This window comes from Acomys minous (genome assembly GCF_964271855.1).
Source record: "Acomys minous genome assembly, chromosome: 10".
Taxonomy (NCBI): Eukaryota; Metazoa; Chordata; class Mammalia; order Rodentia; family Muridae; genus Acomys; species Acomys minous.
The window spans coordinates 31,564,308-31,581,612 of NC_140491.1; the positions used below are offsets into that span (position 1 = coordinate 31,564,308).

General features: G+C 48.7%; 1 protein-coding gene across 7 annotated transcripts in view; it reads left to right on the top strand.

Moving 5' to 3' along the window:
* Nucleotides 1–13,140, top strand: part of KIAA0232 — a 73,744-nt gene extending 60,604 nt beyond the window's left edge. For 3 of the 7 annotated variants that reach the window (XM_084797439.1, XM_084797440.1, XM_084797441.1), the window contains exons 7-10: nucleotides 1,200–1,268; nucleotides 5,189–5,297; nucleotides 9,054–9,151; nucleotides 10,861–13,140. In XM_084797439.1, coding sequence (XP_084653565.1) covers nucleotides 1,200–1,268; nucleotides 5,189–5,297; nucleotides 9,054–9,151; nucleotides 10,861–11,040 — 456 coding nt within the window. In that variant the 3' untranslated portion in view covers nucleotides 11,041–13,140. Of the gene's footprint in view, nucleotides 1–1,199; nucleotides 1,269–5,149; nucleotides 5,298–9,053; nucleotides 9,152–10,860 lie in introns of all 7 variants that reach the window. The other 4 variants (XM_084797442.1, XM_084797443.1, XM_084797444.1 and 1 more) reach the window with 4 other exon arrangements.
* The last annotated feature ends 4,165 nt before the right edge of the window (nucleotides 13,141–17,305 follow it).

Consider the following 17,305-nt stretch of genomic DNA (forward strand, 5'->3'; position numbering starts at 1 on the left):
GTTGAATAAGGGATTTGGCCAGACACTAATGAAGAGTAGACAAGAAAGGTGGGGCTGAATTACTAGGAAGTTAAAATATTTTAGAACTTATAATTCTTAGTTTACATTAAAGGACTTAAAATGCATTTGCTGTTTACAGATTTTAAGTAAATAGTTGACTCTGCATGGAAAAGGCATAATACCTCACAGGATGTAAAGTTCTCATGTGATATGCGTGCAGTGTGGGTGCCTGTGTGTGAGCATTCTAGCCTTCAAGTCAGGGAGCCAGAATGCAGCTGCAAGCAAAGAGTGCTGATCAGTTTTATTACAGCTGTGTATTCCCTGTAAAATACCTTACATCTGGACACTGCTCTCTAAAGTGTGTTGTGGTTCGTGTTATGAATGGACCAAAGGAATTGAATGTCTTCTCCGGTGCTCAGTGAGAAGGGGCTGTGGAGCAGGGAGTTGCCTGCGGAACTGCTAGTGATGTTAGTGTCAGCAGTTCTGTTAATGGAGTCATCATACCCCCTTGGGTATATTTCTAGGAAGTACCTTGAAGTTAAATTGACTGCACCAGAACTGACGCAGCAATAAGCTGTTCCACAGAAGCAGAGCTTCCTGCCCACTTTATATGACGATTACTTGACATAACAGTGCCTGGTGTTTTTCCAGGAGCAGGTTGTTAAGCAGTGTTGGAGGCAGTCTCAAGTCCTAGCCACCTGATGCAGACAGATATGTGTTGCCCTTCCTCTCATCTGCCCCACTCACTGGCTCCCACTCCTCCTGTGAGGCCTTCACATCTACCTCCTTCACGGTTTCCTCCCTAAATCCTGTTCAGTCCTCATCCCACCTCATTTACCTGCACTCTGCCTCTTTTTTAACTACATTTTCTATGTCTTGTGAGTTCCTCACCTTTTGGGGGTGGGGGCGGAAGGTGTGCTTGATTACTGGCTTCTATGGCTGGGCGCTGTGCACTAACTCTTCTGAGTCAGAGCACCTGTGTGTGCAACTGCTTGCCTTTGGGTGGTTGCAAAAGCCTCGGGAACCCGAGGATTGTGTTCCTTGGTCTATAAAGGGCCGAGTTTGATGCCCTCATGTCCCTGAAATCTGAACTGTTAAGGAAAACCCAGAAATGTTGCTAGCCTTTATGTGTTGTTGTGTTGCCCCCATTTTCCTCCTTAAATGTTCCTTTATGTACTTTGTATTTCACCTGGTTCCAGATTGGGAAGAAAGAAAATGAGGAAAGAAGCAAGATTCCACCTACTACTACCATATTCCTTCGCTTTCTAGTATGTTGATGTATTTCCGTGTTCTCAGAATTCTGGGGTGTCTCTGAGAGGTCTTAGCTTGCAGCGGACTTTTGGGGGACATCTTGAGAGTGTGGGTGCTGTCATGCTGTCAGCATCACTGCAGATTGGAGTTCACTTCCTAGGCTGACTTGAGGAACAGAGTTGAGAGTGGCTTGAAGGGACAGTTTGAGACCAGGCTGAGGCTAGGACTCTACCTCATCGCAGTCACTAGGTCAGTTAGGAGGAGTTTCTAAAGACGCTTTTGCCTGAGTGGAGCTAGTCTCTGGAGGGCATGGATAACCATGCAAAGGTCATTAAGACTCCTTCTGTTTCAGTGCAAGAGGATGAAAGCAGAGGACTTCCATTAGAATTAGCATTTAAGACCATGGAACAAATAGGGTTGACTTAAATGTTGAGTCAAACTGGGCAGACATGATTTTGATACCTATTATGTGCCTGTTACTAAGGGAAGAGCCTTAAAGAGTGACGTGCCATCCTTGTCTGTGAGAACTTTAGTCTAGGCAAGAAGCCCAGTTTGTAAATCATATATCTTAACTCAGGTGGCTGTTCATATGAACGTACAGGAGGGCACACACACAGTGAAAAGGCTCCTTCCACCAGCCCTCATTAGTGCTAGTTGTGGTAAACCCCACCAAGAGTATTTTCTATATAGTATATTTCCCTTTTAACTGAAGTGGCCTTTATTGTAACCACGCTTCCTTTTTATTTCTCGTATACTGTTCCATATGTGGTTTCACCACACTTTACTTGACCAGTTCCTTATCCTTTAGGACATCAAGGTAATTGTAGTTGTGGGTTATGTGGTAGGTGGAACAGTGAGACTGAGTCCTGGAGGTTGTGGGAATCTCACCAGAACCATCCCAGGGAGTGGACACTGCAGCTGTTTTGAATATATTTGGGTGTGTCGGATCAGAGGGACACAGGCCCTGTGAGCAGAAGGCCAAGTAGAGAACCTGGGCTGCAGAGGTGTGTTGGTTGGTACTTAAAACAGCTCATCTAGTCAGCAAAAGACAAGAACTAACACAGAGAGCGCATCCCAGGTGTCTCTTGCACAGAAGCAGCATGGGTGGCCTCCTCATTGTCTGCTTAATGCCAGCACTTAGAACATAGAAAAGAAGCCAGAGTCAGTCCCTTGCCAGTCCTGTTCAGGAGGTGAGCTCATTTATCCCAGCAACATTACACTGTAAGGTCAGTGAGCCTGGAGGTTGAAGAGGTAGCAGAGGTTATCCTGGCTTATGGTACATACCCTTCCTGTACCAGCTTTGTCAGTATTCTCCTGCTAGACAGCCACAGAGACTTAGTTTCCCATGTGGTAGCTGGCAATGTTTAGGCTTCAAAAAAAGACCCACCCCGTCCCACAGTGAGGGTCAGACAGCTGTCTCCTGGCTCAGTACCTCCAAAAGCAGAGAGCAAGAGCAGGCCCTTCCAGTCTCCAATGGATGCCCTCTTGTTTGCATGAGGTTTCTTTAAAAGAGGCCCACAGAAAGCTTACTCTGCCATTTGTGACCCAGACATGAAAAATGACCAACCAGCAGGAAAGGGGCACTGGACCCCCAGGAAAGAAAACCTCAGCACCTTTCTCTGCAACAGCAGAAATAGACTGTTAGTGAGAGTGTGCGCTGTGGAGTTCATTCCTTGACTGCCAGCTTCTGAAGAAGCTCTGAGAGTAGCTAAAGCATGTGTGCTCAGTCTCTTTGGGTGAAGTCTGTGCCTTCCCTCCCTTTTCATCATCCTGTTCATGGCATGTTTGCAGTGCCCTCTGCCTGGTGCTGTTGTGGGTGCCGGAATCATTCGCTAAGAGCCTGTATGGAATCTCCCTGCAGGGTGGGTGCTAACAGCAAGCACGCTAGGTTCATGCTGTGTGAGGATATGCGCATCGTTTGAAGGGAGGCAGAGCAGTGGATGAGATAGTGGGTGAATCTGGAGTGCTGGAAGCAGCTTGCTGTGTTAAGGAGCCAGACAGGCTTTCTCCCAGAGCTCCCTTTCAGTAGTACCTGGAGGTGGGAGGGCAGCTCCTATGGGTATTACTGCTCTCTTCTACCCTTTTTCAGTTTCTTCTCTTCTCTTGTGTCCCGTCCCCTGGCCCCATCTCAGGCTGGCCTTGAACTCACTATGTAACTAATGGGCGACCTTGAGTTTGTGATCCTCCTGCCTCTTGCTCTCTGTATTCTCTGCATTCTCTGAGTTAAAACACTAAATAGACCTCAGATGAGAAAACTGTTGTGGAGTTTTGTGCCCCCCAAAAACTGGGAATAACTGAGTGTGGCAAGGTATCATGAAGGGGTGCGTGTATGTTGAATATGGCTGGCTGGCTGCTGCAGCATAAAAGAGAAGACAGTGAGTCTTAGCCATAGGAATTGACACCCAAACGGAGGATTCATAAAGACTCCTCAAATAATGACAGACGCTGGCAAGAGCCACAGCAGTGTGAAGAGAGGGCTTTAAGTGCCCCGGAATCAGAGATGCCTGGGGGCCAGATTCTGTAGTCTATAGGCAGAGTGCTCTGCCCAGAAGTGCACAGACGACCAAGATAACAGTCTTGTTCTTAAGCTTCTCGGGCTCTCACATCTGACCACTTCTTGGTGTGTGCCCCAGTTCCTAGGTGGTGTCTTGACTGGTCAAGACTGTTTCCCTTACCTCGCCTATCCTCCTTGATTAACTCTGTGCCTCTTCCCTTTCATGAGGATTAGAAGATAGTAAGTAGCACCGCTAACCTCACAGATAGGACCTCGACAACCTGTTACCTCTTCTCTCTTCAGTAGTACTGTGAGATGATGGAGATAATTCTGGCCACTCTTCCTGGATGCCCTAACAAGCACCAGGTCATCTCCCAGAATAGAGAAGGCCTTCATATGTTGCCAATTGGTATTGGCTGCTGGTGCCCACTTTTACTGTAGACTGCTTGTACACCGCTGGCTTCATTTAAGTTTAGCTCAGCCTTGTCAGGCCCATGAGCAGTACTCATGTTATTAGAATAGACCATAGAGGGAATCAGAAAGGCTGATTGACTACTCTCGGCCAACAGTACAATTTTCCTTCAGTTCCTAATTTAGAACTATTTCTGAAAAGTTATGTCAAAGGAAAATAAAGGTTTAAAATATATTTCCCATTTCATAATCTAAGTTTTGAAACTAATTAGGTAACAGTTTTGAACCCATAAAATAAATTACAGTTCAAAGCATAACAAAACCCCTTTAGAAAATAAATGGTTGTTAACTTCTGAAACAGTTCAGGTTTTGAACCTGAACAAATGATGTCATGAAATTGTTCACAGTTCACAGGCATTCTGGTAAGGGCCAACATTAGGACTCTGGAGGTACAAAGATGGAAAGCCTAGGCTTTGCCTTGGGGAGCTGGTGGAGGCCTCAGGCTCAGTGAAGAAGGGGCCACCACCAGCATACCAGTATGCATGTGTCTACAAAAGTTGCCTGTGAGGGTCATGACCAATCCAAGGACTTGTTGGTCACCGGTGACAGCTTCTGTTAGCCTGTTCCCACTGCCCAGGAGGGAGCTCAGAGTCTGAGCAGCTCTGAACATTCCACTTGGAGAGGGCAGAACCCTTCTCTCCACAGCACCTGAGGCTCAGGCACTGTCACTGTCAGTCTAGGAGAACTTCTTGACTGTTGAGTTAGATCTTGTAAGAAGAGGTTTTTGTCAAGATTTTTTTTGTTCCACTTGGAGAGTTGAAGTGCTTCTTAAGAAAGTTTCCTTTATTTACAATGAGCATATGGGCCTTTTTCCTTTGCCTTATCCTGAACAATAAAAAACTTGAAATAGAATTTTTATTTTAACTCACCAACCTCAAATTGCTAGATATATAGTCCTTCAGTAATGCTTACATTTTTCTGTCTGTCCTGAAGGTTTATAAACATGCTCTGTGTTTGGCTTCATCTAAACAGTTTCCTGTACTGAACACTGATGTGCAAGAAGTGACGAGAAGTCAAGAAAAGCAGAGCTGGTGGGAAAAAGCCTTGTACTCTCCCCTTTTTCCCATGTCAGAGTGTGAAGGTAAGGAGACTGTGTGTCATCAGACTGTTCAAATTTCTAATTCACCCAGAGCAATGGGTTCTTTGGCTGTGGATACAGTCCAGAAAACAACAAAAAAATTTCCTGTGACCAGCATTTTGTTACACCCTAGGGACACAGAACAGAGGTGAATTCAATGAACCCTGCTCTTAAACCTAGCCATAGGCTGGTGGAAGGTTGGAAACTCATTAGAAGCATAAATGGTATGGACTTTTGATGAGATATGTATGACCACCCTGATCACAGAGAAGAGAGTTCTCGGGCCATCTCTGTGCAAAGAAGGCCACAGAGTGTGAGGCAACTTGAAAGAGCAGGGTCCCATTGGGCTCAGCTGACTGGGAGAAGAGCCAGAGAGTCTGATGGGAAGGAGCCTACAGGACGAGAGCCTCGCTGCTGCCTTGAGTTTGATGTGTGCACTGAGGGCTGACTGTGGAAAGGACTTGACTGAAGGGTGTTCAGGTCAGATGTGTGCTGAAGACTTGCAGCAGCAACAGAGATGAAATTGTACTGGAGCGTTAGGAAATGGGGACAGCATGGGGAGATTCTGTAGTAATTGTACCTGCCCTGAAGCTGAGGCGTGACCAACAGGAGGGAGTTAGGGGAGCCTCTAGAGCAGTGGTTCTCAAGCTGTGAGTTGTGAAGTAGCAATGAACTGATGTCATGGTTGGGGTCACCACAACATGAGGAACTGTATTAAAGGGTTGCAGCGTTAGGAAGGTTGAGAACCACTGACCTAGAGAGAAGGGTGTTGAGTATAGTTCTAGTTTACCAAGGAGAATGCCAGGACCATAGGAGTATAATACAACCTTCTGAGTGACCAGTCTGTGAGCTGCATTAGTTTAAGACAGGTACAGCCAACAGTACAGGTCAGAAATTCTCAGAGATGTGCCTCAGAAGCCCCTCCTCCAAAAAAGCTAGAGGAGGAAGAGGAATATAACCATGTAGTAAAAAGCTACTTCTTTGGGCATGATTTTTTTTTGTTTGTTTGTTTTGTTTTTGTTTTTCAGTTTTTCGAGACAGAATTTCCCTGTCTCGCCTTGGCTGTCCTGGACTCACTTTGTAGACCAGGCCGGCCTCGAACTCACAGCAATCCATCTGCCTCTGCCTCCAAAGTGCTGGGATTAAAGGCGTATGTCACCATGCCTGGCCAGGGATGGTTTTTTTATGTTTCTTTTTTTTGAGACAGGGTTTCTCCGTGTAGCCTTGGCTGTCCTGGACTTGCTTTGTAGACCAGGCTGGCCTCGAATTCACAGAGATCTGCCTGCCACTGCCTCCTCCCGAGTGCTGGGATTAGAGGCATGTGCCACAGCTTTGGGGATGATTTTTAAAAATCCTAAGTTCATACTTCTTCGCTTGGTTCATTTTGTTGTTCATTAGTAGGAACCCAGTTCCAACTCTTAGCTCAGCTCTGATTCTTGGACGTCCAATCTGTTGGCAGGTGTCAGTGAATGGCTGTATGTAACGCTTTTGTATATGTATGTGAAACGGTGCACAGAGAAGATTGGTGGGGAAAGAATGGTAGCCAGTCTTCTGAATGACAGCTGTGAGTCTGATCCCCGTGAAGTTCCCTTGCAGTGACAGTGTGAAGCATTCTTTTGTTCTGCCAGTTGTCCGTATCCTCACATGGAGGTTATGCAAGAAGACAACCGCTACCCACCCCCTCAAAGGAACAAGGCATCCCTGAAGCTTGTAGTATTAGAAATGGTTAGTAGTCAGTGTATGCTGCTCTGGACACTGGCTAACTAGAACTCTGTGCATCCCCTTGTTGAGTCTGGTGAGGAAATGGTATGTTCTGCTGAGAGCCGTACCCAAGCACTGGTGCTGTGTGTGTATCTCTGAGCAGAGTGCTGTTCTGGGGAAGTACAGACAACTGCCTGCCCAGGATGAGTGTCCCTTGAGTGGGAATGGGGGTAGGGTACAGGCCAGCACAGCATCTGGGGCTGTAGGGGCAATGTGGGGCAGAAACATTGGCTGCTGAGTGGGCAGAAATTTGGCTGGCAAAGATGACTTGGTACAGGAGTGTGGTAGGGACAAGGCCAGCCTGAGGTAGAGACTACAGAGGGGCTGGTGGCATTCCCCAGGACTTCTGTGCTTTGAAGGCCAGTTGGTTATTGACATGTGTTGTCCAGGCTGTATGGAGTGAGACCCTTGGGGAGCAGCACAGACTGCGATGAGGGCCCAGTCTGGCAGAGCAAGGCTAAGCTGGACCCTAGTGCCTCTGTGCATAGCTGCCAGGCCTTCCTGTGCTCTGGTGTTTGTATTTATAAAAAGGAGGCCATCCCTATTGGGATTATTGTGAGGAATAAAGATGCCTCTTCAGCAGGCAAGGTGCCTCTTTCTAACCCTGATGCAGTGATTGCTCAATAAACAGTAGCTGTCATCAGGAGCATTACAAGAAACATGGGATGAGCTCAGCATATTTCTTTGCCAAACCTCTGCATGAAGGTATGACGAGGGACATGCTTTTATCCAGTAGCATTCCTTCCCTGCCACAGCCCCTCTGCTGGCCCTGCTGTGTGTACGTGTGTAGAATGAGTGGGATGAGAGGAGGCCCTCTCCATCACAGTGCAGTGGCCTCCCAGCCCTCCCAGAGCCTGTGTTCTGGCTTAGTGGCTATGGAAGGTGTTGGTATATCTGCCCATTCTCATGTAGCACCTCTTTTAAGAGAATGGTGTGTGGTGGGGTGTGTGGCTTGGAAAGTCATGTCATAGATAAGGAACAGAACCTGGTATCTACCATGGCCTTTGTCACTCACAGCCAGGGTTATTGAAATAATAGCCAGGGCTGGTAGGTATGGAGAATACCCACATGGCAAGCAAAGTCTCTACTTGGTGCCCAGGAGTTGTGGCATTCATTTCGGCTGGCCTTGTCCTTTATGTCTCTGGCTATGGCCAGAGAAGCCATAGCATCCCATTGATACCTGTGCTGTAACCCTAGAAAGCAGAGCCAGGTCCAAACTAGCCTGCCTGGAGTCCCCATCCTCTGTGACTCCAGTTACTGGCTGGGCTCGGTATAGGGCTGTGCTTAGGGACTACCTGGAAGCTTCTCAGAAGGACTGATGGTCAGTCTGCTGGAGCCTGGGCTTTTTCGAGTTCCCCCAGGTGGCTGAATAAAATTCAGCATGGGTGAAGCACAGCTGAACGTGCTGGTGGATGAAATCCTCTAACTCTAGTCTACGTTGCTTTCTCATTCCGTGGGCCTTGGCCAACTGGACCATGCGCCACCTTTGCCCAGTGCACAAGTGTTACAGACTGTGGTGGCATGATGTTGAGTTAGAACGAGCCAGCTGTTGACCTGCTTTGCTTTCCCAATGGGCTGCCTGTTTGGAAGCTCTGCTCCTGTCCCATGAGCATATCTGTGGTGCATCGTTCATCTCCCTCCCCTTGACACTCAACTCGAGAGCATGGGCCTTGCAGTTCTTTCCCCTGTGTCCCAGGACCATCACATCGTAGGTCTGTGCATATATTTGTTGAATTGTTGAGATAATTTTTACAGTAGAATATGCTTATGCTGACCTGCTTTTTTATTATTATTCATTACATACTTGTGGCTGAAAGTTTTCAGTTGGCATCATGTTTTCTCATACACTCCAGGCTGGCTGTGCTTTCAGTGACAACCTAAACCTCCAGAGGGTGGGGAGGCCTAGCTTTTCAGTGAGTGAAGCGAGGGTGTGTGTTTCAACTGTCTTAATTGAATTTCCCCCTTTCCCTCTTTTCCCTTCTCATTCAAAATGATAAGAATGTTATACAAATGCCAAGGGAGAGAATGGTATAGAAGAGTATCCAGATGCTAAAGAGACACCCAGTCGTGAAGAGCGTCTGTTAGATTTTAATAGGGTAAGTGGACTGTCCTCCTCCCCGCCACTCTAGTCACAAACTTGGGAGTTCTATAACCCACCCCTGGCCCACATTCCCCAGACCCTTGGGTGCTGCCTTTCTCCTCTTGGCCCTTCCTTTGGGTCTGCCTCGCCCCACCCCCAGCCCCTGGCCAGACCTTCATGAAGAGCCCCTGATGTCCCTCCAGCTGCTGGCACAAGGGGTTTAAGTGCTGTGCCAAATCTGTTGCTCCTTGTTCAATCCCAGAGCAGCATCTTCCTCCCAGTGTACTTTCCCAGCCTGTGTGAGACAGGCCCTGCACTTTCTGTGCTCTTATGCACTCTCTGGGTGGAGTCCCACCATCTCAGATACTTCTGTCTCCCCAACAAGCCTGTGAGCACCATGAAGGCACATTCAAGACCATGACCTATACTCTTAGCTCAGTCTCAGGCCTTCCACTGTTAGTCAGGTTAAGACCAGTAAATTGAAGGAAACGTATTTTCTTCTCAGTTATCAATGTTAGCTCAAGCTCTGTAAGAATTTACTAAAGCACCATGTGGCGCTAGTCCCACTGACCTATCAGGTGGGTTAATGTGTGCAGGCCCACATGCAAGGCCTCCCTGTAGCCTCCCACCCTCAGGGAATAGCTACCCCACCACCTGGCTCTTCCTCTCACCTCTACATGCAGTGTGTCTGCCAGCTTGTTAATGCACCTCACCTCCACTTTCCATCCACCTCTTTTCTCCACATGAGCCATCCTTTCCACGTGGTTCAGACCACTGCCACTCCTCAACAGCAGCCACAGCCTTTCTCGTCCTTGCTTCTGCTTGTCCTTGACGATCATCTCCATTCAGCAAGACAGTGACCTCGAAAAACCCCTTTGCACTAAGTATTCTTGGCATACCCACTGCAGAGTACAACGTGGAGGCATCCGGAGATGGAACACAGACATGGGTGCTTGCCCCTACAGTCTGGCTGTAGGACCCATACTCCTACGCTGTGCACTTGGAAGAAATGCAGACCCCCTTCTTGCCTGGAAGCCTGTCTGTGCTTTGCTCTCACATGGCTTTTCTGTGCTTCTGCCTTGGGCTCAGAAACTGGGACGGTGATGGAGCAGTGCTGGTGGTGGATGTCGTGATACACTGGGAAGTGTGGCTGGTTGCTGTAACTGGTGAAAGGGCTACTATTGTCCCCAGATGCCAGCCTTTCTGTAAACACCACACACACTAGGTGGTGCTGAAACTGCAGTGCAGGGCTCCAGTCTTTGCTCAGGAGTGCCACCTTCTGGAGTGCTCTGCTCCTGTCCAGAGTGCCCCTCAACCAGTTATCCTCATGTCTACAGTCTGAAGCTATGTCCTTTGGTTTTTTTTGTCTGCTGGAACTGTGAACCCCATGGGCATGACCATGTCTTTCTTCCCACGGGAGCCTGTGCAAGGCTTTATGGGTCACCCTGAACAAGATACTCAAAGACTTGTTGAAAGTTAAGAAGTCCTTTTGTCCTACCCTAGCATAGTCACACAGATTCTTGTGACTAGAGGTGCAGAATTGGGATTGGACCCTTCAAGGACAAAAGATAAGCAGTTCCCTTTGGAATAGTGCGACTTCACAACTTTGTAGCTCTCCATAGGAGATATTAGTGATTGTGTCTTCATCCCTGTCAATGAATAGATTTGGCTTTGGGGTGGATTGTTTGATTTTTGGTGTATTGAAAATTGTTTCTTAAATTGTAGGTGTCTTCTGTTTATGAAGCAAGATGCACAGGAGAGAGAGGTTCTGAGGCAAAATCAAATGGCCTCCACAGGAAGATGTGTTCCAGCACCAGCTCTGACACGGGCGACACAGGCTCCGAAGCCGGCGGAGAGTGGGTGGGCCCCAGGAGAGAGCAGCTCTTCTCCCGAACACATCTCTGACCCTGCAGAGTAGTGCCGGTCACTGAAACCGCTTTCATGGGAAATTGCCTTCTGGGAGGCCTGTTAGTCTAAAGCAGCAACTTAGGTTTCTTCTTCGATTAACTGATCTGCATCAGTGGTTACCTTTCTCTTCTTGCTTCTTTTAGCGTTGAGGACAGCTGTCCTGTTGAAGATTTGTTTCCAAGCTGTTAAGTTCTTGCTCTCTGAAGTAGACTAGACTGTGCTGTCCAGTGAGGAATGGGTGTGCATGTGCTTGTCCTAGCGCGTCCCGCTTCTGCATCGCAGCTGCAGGCCTCCCTCTGGCGGCTGTGTCGCCATCACCTTGTCAGCACTGTGGCAACAACCGCCACCGTCCAGAGACTCTAGCTCTGTTCTCTGAGCCCAGAGATCAGTCCTCCCCTGCAGTGGGTCAGGGCCTTGCTGAAGGCGGAGGGGAGCATGGTGACTCATCTGCAGGCCCATTCAGAAGATCCCGTGGACACTGCTGTAGGAACACAAGGGTGTGCTTTAGAGACTTACAGAATACTGTGCTCTCTTTTAGGATCCCCTACAGTACCATGGAAGATACTGTGGCTTGTGACTTTCTTGCTAGCTGAAGAAGCCAAGGATTTGAGGCGTGGGGTGGTTGGTGGATGGGTGAGTCCTGCTACTGCAGTGCATCCATAGCAGCTGAAGCAGGGCTCTCTGAGCTGCCTTTCCAGCACATAGTTTGAGGACCTTACCTGCAAATTACTTTCTGGTGACTACATTGAACTGAAGTCTCCAAATGAACTTAAAAATAGTTGACATGCAGTGAGGTCACCTCATTACCCCCAAAGAAATCTTTGGCTGCTGCAGCTAGCTGCTCTTGTGGCTGTGATGTAGAATAGCTTGTATCTCATTTTGTGTTTGAGAGAATGTTGTGGGCAAGTTCTGCTTGCGGTGGGCTGGGGTGGATAGAGGAATTTCCCACACACCTGTGTGACTGCTGTTCTGACCATCTTCTCATGTGACTTGGTAAAGCAGGCTGGCAGCACGCCTCACACAGTTGCATCTAAGCTCTCTCTTGCAGCACTGCCACGGGTGCTAAGAGGGTCAATTGTGTAAAGCCTGAACATCCAAAATTATTTTTCTCTTTCAACCAACTTGTTTTTAAAAAACACCTTGTCTGTGACATGAGTTCAGCATGTCCAGAACATCAGGAACGGCTGAGAGGTCTGAAGTAGTGGAGCTGCCCCTCAGGCCCTGCTGGTAGTACTTGAGTCTGTTGCCTGTTTCTCAGGAACACAGGAAACATCATGAAGGCTGTGCAGTCTCTGCAGTTCTGCGCGGCCTCATCATGGGGAGCCTGGCTTGCTGCCTGGGGCGTCTTGCCACCTTAAGCTTGTTTTCACACAGCACATCCTCTGATACTTTATGGTGGCTTGTGTGTGTGTGTGTGCATGTGGAAGGTTTCATGTTGCTCTTAATTTATTTACAGACATCAGATAAGTTTTATGTACTTTTTTTCTTCTGGAGCTTCCTAAAATTTGATTAACATCTGCACTGAAGTATAATCTATCATCAAAGGCAAAAAGGATCGGAAGTTTTAAATTCCTAAAATCAATGCAGTCACGATTACCCTAGAAATTGTTGCTATGACCAAATGGATTTTTATACTCAGCCATGAGCTTGGGTGACCTGGACAGCCAATGTTCACCAGGAAAGGGTTCCAGGTAGCAAAGACACCTCCCTCCTCAGCTGTGGGGAGAGGCCCCCCACAGGGGATGCGGTGGGTCATCAAAGGCAAAGAGATGACTACAGTCTGTGTTTGGTTTCTTTTTGTAGTTAAGTGCCTGAAGCCCAGAGCTCTGGCACAGGATTGAAGTGTGGTTTTAGTTTCATGAATGGATGATCACAAAAAAGCATTAAAAAAAAAAAAGTTGGCAAACGCTGAAACGCACTGTGGTATGAAGCGTGTTGCATATCCGTAGCACTGAAGTATCAGCTCCATTCCTGGGCTGAGGTTTTTTTCCGTGGTTGTATTGTTCTGATTTCACGTACACCAGAGTAACTGATTTTTTTGTTTTGTTTTGTTTTGTTTTCTTGTGGAGTTAACACCAAATAAAAATTTGAAAAATGTTTGTTGTTTTTTATTTATCACAGAAAAATTTAAAAATGAAGACACAGCCTCCTCTTAACTGAGAAGAATAAGAGAAAGCTAGATACCCCCCCCCCTCCTGAGGCCACTTAGCCTCCCCTAGCCAACTCCCCAGAGCTGGGAAAGCAAGTAGTAGGTGGGGCCTGCTAGGCAACTAGCTGAGGAGGGCTCGGTAGGAAAGCTGCTTACTGTGCCAGCCTCAGAGTGGAGTTTATTCACCAGAGTCCATGGAAAGATGGAAGGAGATGACGACCCTACAGAGCTGTCCTCTGACCTCTGAATGCATACTATACACTGTACTCACACATGTATTTATGTATGTATGTATATACAATAATACATACACATATATGTATATGTACAATAGCAGTAAACAGAAAGTTAGTGTTTGAAAAAATATGAAGGAAAACTCACTGTGACCATGCATGTTCCTGTAGGTACCCATCTCTAGGTCTGCATGCACACATGACTGCCTAGCCTGCCCTGCCACTTGAGAGTCCCTGTGTGTCAGAACTGCAGCATCACAGCATATTACCCACCACAGATTGACCAGGATCCTCACTGACTGATGTACAACGCTCTTTTGTGTTTCTTTGTTGACAGTGTCTCCTGTAACCCACACTGATCTTGAACTTCCTAGCTACTGATTCTCCTGCCTCTACCACTGAGTAATGATTCAGCTTCAGTTTTTCACAGCTCATCCTCAGCCACTATGATACAGTTATATAAAGCCCCTGGTTTTGCAGTGACGCCTTGTGGATGCCTTTGGGGACTGAAACAAGCTGCCCCACTGCTTTTTTCCTCCCTGGGCTTAGGTGGGAAGGATTCCTACTAAACTCCCTCTCAGGACTGTAGCTCTGGCCAAGCTTAGAGTCGTTGCAACTGTGTCTTCCTCAAGAGTGCTCCGGGTGCTCAGTGGGGGACTGAGAGCATGACGTCCTTCCTGGACACCCAATAGGCACACTCCGTGATGTCACTAAGCTCCTTTCCCTGTTGGCTTGCCCTGAGCACAGATGTGCCCAAAGGCTATGCTGACTGCCCCTTCTGTTTTCTGTGGGGTTTTGCACAGATCGTCAGCTCAGGTGCTTCACAGATGTTCCCTACGTGCACAGCAGTTAGGCAGCCTCCCCCTGCACCATCCATGGGAGTGTGACCAGCCCAGCCTAGTGTTCGGAGAGCATAACGGTCTCCGCCTCTTTTGTCTAAGCAACTGACCACTTCTGTGGTCACCCGTGCTGTTGTCTCTGACACTGTGAGCATCACATGCTGGGTTCTAGACCCGTGGTAAGTGGCCAATTAAAGCTCCCCACAACCTGCTTCTATCCAGGGACTTAGGAACAAAGTATGGCCAGGCCCCTGAAAGCTGTTCATCAGGTGTGTACCCAGTTTGGCAACTGTTGAAAGCACCAAGACCAGGAAGCTCTGCTGGCCCAGCACTGCCTTGCACTGCAGGCTCTTGAGCATTTTCAAAATAGTTACCTCACATGGTAATACCAGCAGTCACTGACTGCTCCAGTGGCACTAACTGCACCAGCTTGTGCTGGGGCTCGGTGTTCTAGCGTAAACATACCATGTGGCCAAGAAGACTGAGATGTGGTGAGGCTACTAGATGCTTGCTTAAGATCTTGTGACTGGTGAGTTCAAGACTAGCCTCTGCTGCAGCTCCGGTGTATTTGACAAGCCAAAACTGCCTCGTCCCAGTTCATGCATGTGTGAGGGAGTTGGCCAGTTTCTCTGCCAGGCAGCCCACTTCTGGTTCCTGTTAGTGTCTCCTGCCTGCCTATTTGCAAGGATATTGTGCCCAGGAGTCCCGGCCCCATCACCCCAAGTGGAGCCCAGCATTGTATCCACAGGTCTTATGGGAGTCCCTTGTCAGAAGAGTCCAGCCACATTTCACAGTAAAACACAAAGGTTACCAAGACATTGCTGCCCCAGAGAGCTGTACCAAGTTCTTGTGGTCTGCTGGTTCCTTGAGGGGAAACTGGTCATGACAAGACTGCAGAGGGCAAATTGCCACATGAGTGGACAGCAGGAGAGACTCATCGGCTACTGGCCTGTCTCACTTTCTGTGGTAACAGCCTTTCAAGGGTATTTTTGAGATCTGTAACTCCAGACCATCTGCAGAGCCATGCCCTCCGTCTCCGTAGAACTCAGAGCTGACAGGGGTCAGGCCCCACAGAGGTCATGTAGTAATGATTTGGTCAGTTCAGGCCCTGACAGGCCATATTCAGTGGCTCCTCTGGTTGTCCCTGATTGGTAGCGTGCTGGAAGGCAGAGGAGCTCAGAACCCCATGCCATTGTGGAGAGTGGCACAGCCTGGTGGTACTTGTACCACAATCCAAGTACCACTTGGAGCCCCAGGGGTGGGGAAGGCCTTTTATCCCTATAGGTCTTGTCACAGATGGAGGCAATGTCCCCTTCTAGACTGTCTTGAAGGTTAGTTGAAAAGCCCTTACCAAAGCTGGGCACTGTGGCTCACGCCTTAAATCCCAGCACTCAGGAGGCAGAAGCAGGTGGATCAATGTGAGTTCCAGGCCAGCCTGGTCTACAAAGCAAGTCCAGGACAGCCAAGGCTACATGGAGAAACCCTATCTCAGAAAAACCAAAAAAGAAAAGAAAAGCCAAGGATGTTGGTTTTCAGGACAAGCCAAAGACCAGGAGCTCATGTCATAGGGGTGCTCTGGCCCTGGAATGGCATAGTGGGAAGAGCCCTGCCCTACTAGCTCTCTTCCCCTCCCCCCAAGCACTCCTTGCCCTTCCTATACTCCTTATCCAAGGGGGCCAGTAATGCTCCTGTCCTGCACCCCATCTTCCCACCAGTGCTCTGCTCTAACCAGGTGCACAAAGGCAGATCCGACTTGTATGCCCACCCTTGTCCCCAGCAGGTTCTGAGACTGTGAGGAGCTGCGGTGGTGATGACCTCCAAGCTGGAAAGCATCCCACCAGTGCTGGCAGGGAACTGGGGTGTAGGCATCCCTCAAGGGCCCAAGGAACTTTACTGTGTGTGCACCTCCAGGACACCACAAGTTGGGAACTGAAAGGCAGCAGCGCTGGACTCCTGTTTGCTGAGAAAATGCAGAAAGGGCAGGGCCCGCTGCCTTCATAGACAGACGAGGGGCATCATTTGTCTGCTGAGGACATGGTGTTGAAAGAACCTACCACAACCCCAGGCTGAAAGGCCAGTAGAGGGGAAGCTACTGTGGAGTGAGTAGCTGGCTCTGATGACTCTCTGTGTGGCTGTGCTTGCGGTCTGCTTCCATTTGGTCACTGATGTCATCCCACTGCAAACCAACCATACCCATCAGGCCTTTGTGCACTCGGACCCAAGGCCAGGTCTGGTCATGTTCACTCTGCCCAAGTTTAACTACAGGAGGACAGTGCGTAGAGTTGCAACGGCTGGAAAGGGACGGGCTCTGCCAGTTGTATGGGAATGATGCAGCGGGCACACTCTGGAGCTGATCTCAGTGGCATCCCTCCCCAACCCCCCCCCCCCAGGAGCCTTTACCTGCTGGCAGTGCTCTTCTGCCTTATCACTATGCTTCCTTGGGAAGCTGGGAATCCTCAGAATCTTTAAATTCTACATGTGCCTGGCTTCAGTCAGGTGGAGGTGGGGTAGGGAGGAGAAACAGCAAGAGAGTTGGAGTGTCCCCGGCTGCTGAGATGCTTTTGCGTGCTTTCACAGGCCTCCTGGGTTGGGTAAGGATCTTAGCTCAGGTGGAGAGAGGAAGAAAATGTCCTGGTAGTCTTCTGCCCTTCCCTGTCCACTTCTGTGCCTCGGGATAGCCAGCCCATTGTGCACCAGGCTGGGCTGGAAGGAGGGAAGTGTCGCCAGGGTGGATGCAATGCAAGGTCTTGGTCAGCAGTGAAAACACACACACACACACACACACACACACACACACACACACACACACACAGGAACAGCTTCAGAGAACTGGTTTGGTTTTAGGGGTGCAGGGGGCATTTATGCCCCTGGGGTGATGGGCAGGATCTCTGGGACAAGGTTTGCTTACACGGGCAAACAAGGAGTGAGGCCTGATAACTGTCAGGGTAGTTAATTCTCACCTGGGTTGGTAGTAGGACAGCCAACTTCCTGGTGCCAGGTTGGGAGCGGGGAGGGCGCCAACACCTGCAGTTCTTGTATTG